The 7,500-nt window shown below is 45.7% G+C and overlaps 2 protein-coding genes across 3 annotated transcripts in view; both read right to left on the bottom strand.

Moving 5' to 3' along the window:
* Positions 1-271, bottom strand: part of lmln (leishmanolysin-like (metallopeptidase M8 family)) — a 6,538-nt gene extending 6,267 nt beyond the window's left edge. The window contains exon 1 of the mRNA XM_079357877.1: positions 1-271. This exon is cut by the window's left edge and continues 106 nt beyond it. Coding sequence (XP_079214003.1) covers positions 1-11 — 11 coding nt within the window. The 5' untranslated portion in view covers positions 12-271.
* A 2,172-nt stretch (positions 272-2,443) lies between these two features.
* On the bottom strand, positions 2,444-7,489 carry LOC306832548 (TGF-beta receptor type-2-like). 2 transcript variants are annotated; one of them, XR_013780249.1, is made up of 7 exons: positions 6,446-7,489; positions 5,284-6,029; positions 4,718-4,855; positions 4,482-4,623; positions 4,020-4,153; positions 2,696-3,937; positions 2,444-2,662 (listed from the first exon to the last, which is right to left on the bottom strand). XR_013780249.1 is itself a non-coding variant. In XM_079357320.1 (6 exons), exons 1-6 carry the CDS (start codon positions 6,636-6,638, stop codon positions 3,611-3,613), a joined length of 1,680 nt encoding a protein of 559 aa, XP_079213446.1. In that variant the 5' UTR covers positions 6,639-7,489; the 3' UTR covers positions 2,444-3,610. The 2 variants fall into 2 exon arrangements, 1 of the variants encoding a protein (XP_079213446.1); XM_079357320.1 differs by having other exon boundaries at positions 2,444-3,937.
* Between the last annotated feature and the right edge of the window lie 11 nt (positions 7,490-7,500).

Genomic DNA, 7,500 nt, shown 5'->3' with positions numbered 1-7,500 from the left:
CTCGTCTCCATCCTCGGACCGGCCCGGCGAGCGGAGCTCCGCAGCCCGAAGTCAACAGAACCTCCGCCGGTCCGGTCCGCTCGGCGCTCGGTTCATTCATCGCTCGCAGGGTCAATCAGAACATGTCAGCGTCCCATTTCTTAATCCGTGAGTGGATGACAGCAGTGATGGAGGTCACACCGGCCGGTAAGAATCTGCCTGACAGCTGGTCCCGGTTTGTCCCGGTGAGACCTGCGCTCCGAAGATTGTCTCTGAGTAAGATGAGCCACTCAGACAAAAACTCATTGTATGGTTTTCAAATCGTCCAGCAGCAACGAAAGCCTAAAGATCGCCTTTAGATGAAGAGCATCACTCCGCCACAAAATATTAAAATGATGGAGTAATATGACTTAATTTATCTTTATATGTAAAGCGCTTATTCTTTATCTCGAGACACTTAACTAACAGAGCAGGTGTAGACCTACTCTACAGACAGAAACCTAGAACAGAACCAGAATCATGATGAACAGACAGAAACCCAGATCAGAACCAGACTCATGATGAACAGACAGAAACCTGGAACAGAACCAGAATCATGATGAACAGACAGAAACCCGGACCAGAATCAGACTCATGATGAACAGACAGAAACCCGGACCAGAATCAGACTCATGATGAACAGACAGAAACCTGGACCAGAACCAGACTCATGTAGAACAGACAGAAACCTGGACCAGAACCAGACTCATGTAGAACAGACAGAAACCTGGACCAGAACCAGACTCATGTAGAACAGACAGAAACCTGGACCAGAACCAGACTCTTCCCATGTTTTGACGTGCAGCACCTTTCAGGCTCTTCCTCTCAGGTTGGTTCTCACGGCTTGTTTCAGTCAGACACTAGAACCTGATGAACTTAAGGACTGATGAGTTAAATGTGATCAGCTGTAGTTTAACTGAAGATGCCGGCGGTCGATGAAAGGCCGCTCTGTGCCGTCCAATTACCTTCATTTTTCCTTTGACGCTTTCTGCTTTGACTTAAGTGAACATCATGGTGAGACTCATCCTGTCAGGTCAACTGTTCTGTTGAAGTGAACCTCCCCCTCTCTCCCTGTTGTGAGTTAAAGCTTGTGATCGACTGATTGAAGGAGGAGGAGCTACAGATTGTTGTTTTAACTCCATGAGTTCAATAAAAAAAAAACCCTGTACATGAATGTAACAAGCATAAATGTTAAAGACGATGTGTTTCGTGACATAAAGGGTCAGCAGATGATACAGACGTCGTGCAGACGGAGTCACACGAGTTTTGTGACCACAGGTCAAAGAGTCTGGACGCGCCCTGCTTTGTCATGTGAGCAGATTGATCCGTAAAAATCCCAGAAATAAATTCATCTGTGTTCATGTTGAGCGATCAGCTCGACGGCAGCTCTGTCCTCCTTCTTCGTAATAAGCGGGCGTGTCTGCTCATATTTCTCTGTGTTGTGGTCTCTGACTGCGTCTCCTAAACCACACGGCCTTATTAAAGGGTCCTGACCCACCACAACACAGAACCCTGCTGTTTGAAATCACAACCACACACTTAAAAGACATTGTTGTAAAGATTTCTCTTTCATTTGTGTTCTCTCTGACGGTCAAGTTTTATGATGAAGAAAGTCTGTGAGCTTTTTAAAGCCAGTCATTAATCCTGAACGACGGATTATTGTTTAAACGTCTTCACTGATCCACATCACAATGTTTTATATGCGTCAGTTGTTTTCCAGAACGTCATGATTCCTTTTACATCTTAACTTCAGTCAATAAAATGGAATAATTTGGGTTAACCATCAAAACGTGGTGTTTACATGATCCATGGTGAATTCATAATATCAGTATCTTCAGGCTGAAAGTGATCAATGAGGCAGAACTTCAACCAATATACTGATTATTAAATGTTCAAAACAAATTCTGTTTAACTTTCTACTCAGAACTCTAAAAAGAGATTTATTCAAACCTGACAGACACAATCATAAATCAGAACTTTATAACAAACATCTGAGTTCCTTCAGTGGTTTCTGTTTTCGTGTTTTTTTGCAGGGTGGGAAATCTTGTCTCCGGATTCTCTGTTGTTTAAAGGTGGAGTCAAACTAAGCCCCTCCCCCTGGGCTCATCACCCCCAGAAGCTCCGCCCTCTGCAGGACGTAGTGTGTATGTTTACTGCTTGTAGCTACACTGCAAGCTAACACACGCTAACACAAGCTAACCACTGGTGTTTGTTAGCTTCCTGTCCAACAGGAAGTAGACCAACTCCACGTCCACGGGTAAAAGACAACACAAGGTTCACCCTGGTTTTAGAAGCAGCTTTATCCTCTTGGTGTTTCACACATGTACGGAGGCCCAGAAGGGACAAAGGAGCAAAATTGCAGAAGACTGTATAAAACATTTGAGTGAAAATCTGTAAGTCTTTGAAAGAAATGTTCAGAAACACGTTCACAGTACAGGAAAGAGTCTCTCCAGTTTATTCATGTCGGTTACACAACTGAGAACAAAAACAGTAGCAAAGAAAAATGGAGTCCAGCTCCAACAAAATAAAAATTCACAGACAACATAAAACAGTAGAGTAAATATCCGCCTGCAGAAAAAGGACTGATGTCTTCCGGAGAATTTCCATGACAGCTCAAAAGTGATTTTATCCTTCAAAGCATGAACTCTTTGTCTTTTGTCTCTCCTGTGGAGAAAACTGAAATCTGTCCGTCTCTCTGTCATCAGTGTTCGCACTGATCGTTGTCAAGGCTGCTGATTATTCAACCTTGACTGCTCGTGGTGAAAGAGGTCCCAACCCTTCGGTCTGTTTGGTCTAAACATCTCAGCTTAGGTTGAATGAGCTGTGATGACATCGAGGTTCAGGCATTCATTTCTCCCTTCAGCATCAACTGTTATGACTTTGATGATTCTCTGACACGCCACCTCCTGGAACCTTGAAGTAGCCTATTGAAGGATGGCTAAAGACATGTTGTTACAGGTAATGATGGTATCATCAGGATGCATACGCTTCAAACCTGGATGAGTTTTCATTTCACATCATCTCCAGGTTAAGAGCAGACTGTACGCTGCCCTTGCATGCTGATATACTGTATGTGTAAAGACATTGATTGAAGCTAATGTCCTCGGATGACTACCAACGAGTTCCCAGATTGCATTGCAGCAGATTGCATTCTGGCCCTCGCTCCTCATATTACAATCTGTCAAGCCAAAGCTATTGTCTCTGCTCTGACAAGCTCCAGTAGGCTGTCTCCTTAGTACGAGCTAAGTGCTGAGAAAGGTACATGAATACACCTGGTAAACTTTTAAGATCCAGTTCTTTAAGCTGCCTGTGGCACCAGAGGTGACGACAGAACCAAAGTCTCAATGACAAGGAAGTGAATCAAATATTTTAGAGACATTTAAGTCGGAGCTGATCGGCGAGCGTGTTGTCAGATGCCTATAGTGGTAAACTCCAAAAGACTGGTTCTGCATCGTGGTATCAGCATTATTTTAGTTTGAGAGCGGTTTAGAAGTTACTCAGTCCTTCAATGTCTTTGGTCCTGTTACAGAAAAACCAGAGATTATAAGTGTAAACAGCTTTATCATCAGGGTGATAAGACGAGGCGCACAGTTTACACCACACAACCAGAGTGAACCAGGGAATCATGGGATACCTCTGTCCCCCCTGTCTGTGAGTCTGGCTGAGGGGACTGAAGTGAAGAAGAGGAGGAGGGTGATGAAGCAGCAGTGGTGAAGGAAGGACTCTGATTATTGTCCGTCTCTGATTCCTTATCGCTCTCTCTGTCAGTTCCTCTCCTCACATCCTCCTCCTGCCTTGCTTCCTCCTCCTCCTCCTGCTGCAGGGCGTTCAGGCGCTCCACCACGCAGTGAGCCGTCAGTCTGGCCTCGGGGTCGTGATCCCAGCACTCAGTGATGGTGGAGCAGAAGACACTCATCCCCTGGAGGACAGAGGACAGTTAGACGACAGAAGACAAACAGACAGGATATCAAAGACACGAGGTCGTAGTTTCTGTGTCCGACCTGGTGCTGCGTCCACGCTGATGGGATCTCTGGCCGCCCTCGGTCCCTCAGCACCAGGTCTCTCATGCTGTCCACACAGGGCTGCTCACAAACCTTGGAGCCAAACGCTGGCTCGTAGCTCTTTATCTCTGCAACTAAACAAACAAAGGTTCAAGTCTGGTTGCTGGATAGATGCTTCGTTTTGAATCAATTTCCATGGAAATCAATCCAATAATTGTTGTAAAAATTTAAATCAGGAGTGGATCAACAATGTCAGCCACATGATAAGTTTCTGGAATTCATTTTCTAAAGGCAATCAGTATTTGTTCCAGATTTAGTTTCGTCTCGTAAATTGGGAGGTAACAACACTGAGATATTTCACTGTAAGCTGTAAGGTTAACCTGCCAACTGCATCATTCCTAAAAGTCCTACCTCTCTTAAGGAATATGTCCTGAAGATATAGATCCATGGAACAGTTCTTACCACCTATGGCCTCGCAGCGAGATGCCAACTCCCAGAGGACCAGAGCCATGGAGTAAACGTCCATCTGCTTGAAGGCCTCAAGGTCTTCCAGGTTCACCCTTGACTCAAGGACCTCAGGAGCCATGTAGCGAGCTGTTCCTACCTGGGCGAGACAAACAAGTCCAATCAAATGAGCACCAATCTATCAGATACGAGTTCAGCGTATGTTGATTCATTTGTCCACTGGCACAGTTTACCTGTCCACTGTTAGCGTAGTCGTCAGCAGTAAGGGAGAAGTCTAATCTTAAAGCCAGACCGAAGTCACACAGGGCGCACTCCGTCCTGCTCTTTACCACAATGTTACTGCTCTTCAGGTCCCGATGGGCAACTGGAACCTACAGCAACACAGGCAACCAGCAACATCCATCATCAACAAGCAGAATTCAACATGATCAGAGATATGAAATATCCACATAAACATTTTAAACAAAGGTAAAGAACACGCTCAGACTGTGAGTGACCAGTATAAATATAACTTTGTTGTGGAGGGCTGCACTGGAAATGCATAGATAGTAATACAATAGTAATTGCGCCCAAAGACCAACTCTTCTCAAGGTATTAGCTAATATGTTATAATATTGTTCTCGTGCTGTCAATGCATTAAAGTCAGATGAATAAGGGGATTTAACTGTTGATCTATTTAAGTATTTAGTGTCAGAGCAACAAGCTTAGTGAGCAGCAGTGAGTGCATTAGTTATCCTTGGTGTGAATTCAGTTTGTACAAGAGTCTCTGGAGTATTTGGGAGTTTAACACTGAGCTTACCTTTGGAACCCCGCTGGGAGTCGTGTCACTATGGAGATGAGCCAATCCTCTACAAATGCTGCCTGCCATGGCAATAAGTTCCTCCCAGGTGAGTATGTTTCCAGTGAGGAAGTCCTGCAGGTTTCCAAGGCTGTGATAGGCTAGGACCAGCCAGTACTTCCTAAGGGCGTGTCCAGGTGGACCCCTTTCTACAGCAGCAAAGAATCGCACCACGTTATCATGCTCCAGCTTTGGATCTGAGAAGATGGAGCACTCGTTTCTCCAGGAGGCGTACTCTACAGCTGGAAACACCTTCACTGCCACAGTTTCATAACTGCTGACTCCCCCCTTCGTACCCTCCAGGAGGCATCCCCGCCACACTTCTGCAAAGCGCCCCTTCCCCACCACAGCTTCCAGCTTGATGGGCAGTGGTTCATCCAGATGTTCCGGCCAAGCTGTCATGTCACTGATGTTGTCGTTGTTTGGCACCTTGGCATTAGACACCTCCATTTCAGCACCAGGACCTGTCATAGCACCTCCATCATCACCTCTAGACCCAAGACCCCCATGTGGCATGTCAAAAGCCTGGTAGAGATCTGGGCTGCGTTTGGTGGGCCAGTTAGAGCGCACAGGAGGGCTGGGCTTGTCCGGGCGGCGTGTGCGGTAAAAGTAGAAGGCAGCTGTGGCAACTATGGCAACCAGGATAGGAGGCACCAAACTCACGACCACCACTGGGATCACATCTTTGCTCTGCAGCTTGGAGAATCCTGCAGGAACAGAAAAAAATACTGAACTACTCTGTGCGTCTCTTCATTCATCCATCTAAGAATCATCCGTCTTAACATTATCTTTAAATTAAACTGTCTCGCTTGCGTCCTGCATCCAATAATTAGGAAAGGGATCAAGGTTTACTGCAATTCAGGTTTCCCATCAAGGGCTCAATCCATCAAGTCCATCAGTAATCTATCCATCCATGATCCATCCATCTATCATCTATCAGTTCAACCATCCATCAGATTATCCATCAGTCCATCCATCATCTATCCCTCTATCTATCCACCCAACATCTATCCATCATACCATCCATAGGTCCATCAATAATCCATCCATCCATCCATCCATCCATCCAACTCAGGAATCTAACCCAATAATCAATAATCAGTCCATGCATGCATGTTCTCACCGTTGGCTCCCTTGTCAAAGATCAGTCTGTCATTACACTCGTGGTCTCCATGACAACCACAGACCATCATAGCCCCATCATCTGCAGGCTGTGGGACCATGTGACACTCTCTGGAGGTGAGGTTGAGCAGCAGACCGGGGTCTACACCCTCTAGTGGCAAGGAGGGGTTATGACACATTGTGTGAACAGTCATTGTGTCGTTAGTCTTTCTCCTGTAATAAAAGAATAAATGATGGATCAATCCAACACAGGGTTTAAACAATCAATGCTCCAAACATGGAGACTGAGATACATGTGACTTCCTGGATCAGAGTTTTTGTGAATCGAACATCTTTCAGGTCAGGCTTGTGTCACATCATTAAAAAATTGTTGTTGTAACTTTTGACCAACATATAAATTATTCTCTTTGGTTGCTGATTGTGTCAACAAGTTGATCTGTGTTCAGATTGTTGCTCCTCTTATAGGAGCATCAGCCCCAGGAGGTCTCTCAGCCTCTGGTGGATTAAGTTCTGGAGAGCAGCATGCACAAACATGATGTAGTCTGCAGACAGTCTGAGCTGCTCCCTCTCAACATTGACCTGAATTAACCAGCATTTTCCTCCGTTCACTCCCTCTTATCTTTGGTTTCCTGCAGCTATCTGGGAGGGGCTGGCCGGCTGACACAAACAGGAAATGAGAGGGGAGCAGCGAGGGGGATCCCAGCGTTGCTCCGCTATCCAAACAAAAGCACGAATCAGCAGAAAGTTGAAGAAAGTGATGCCAGCGGAGTCTGTGAAGCTTTGAAGCTCCGAGGGGTCGTCATGCTCTATTTAAAACAACCGTGTGAACCCCCGAAATCACAGAGGAAAGATCGGTAGCGAGTGGAGAGAGATGACTGGAGGATGTTTCATGGTGCTGATCAACAACATATTGGAGCAGCTTAGCTGTTCTGTGGTGGACTCTGCTGGCTCAGGGATCCAGCAGAAGGAAAACAATGAGTGTGTCTGAGTGCACACTGAGGTTTCAGCATTTCTGTGGGACACCGAAGGCTGCAGAACATGCTGCTTTTATTTCTT

Source organism: Symphodus melops (assembly GCF_947650265.1).
Source record: "Symphodus melops genome assembly, chromosome: 12".
NCBI lineage: Eukaryota > Metazoa > Chordata > Actinopteri > Labriformes > Labridae > Symphodus > Symphodus melops.
Note: the sequence above shows the minus strand (reverse complement) of the source record. Positions and strands in the feature narration are given on the sequence as shown.

Excerpts from the sequence above, each read along its gene's own strand:
- LOC306832548 (XM_079357320.1), bottom strand. The coding sequence starts at position 6,638 with ATGACTGTTCACACAATGTGTCATAACCCCTCCTTGCCACTAGAGGGT. Across the intron at positions 6,030-6,445 it reads CTTTGACAAGGGAGCCAACG|GATTCTCCAAGCTGCAGAGC; the intron begins GTGAGAACATGC and ends CTGTTCCTGCAG. Across the intron at positions 4,624-4,717 it reads ACTACGCTAACAGTGGACAG|GTAGGAACAGCTCGCTACAT; the intron begins GTAAACTGTGCC and ends TGTCTCGCCCAG.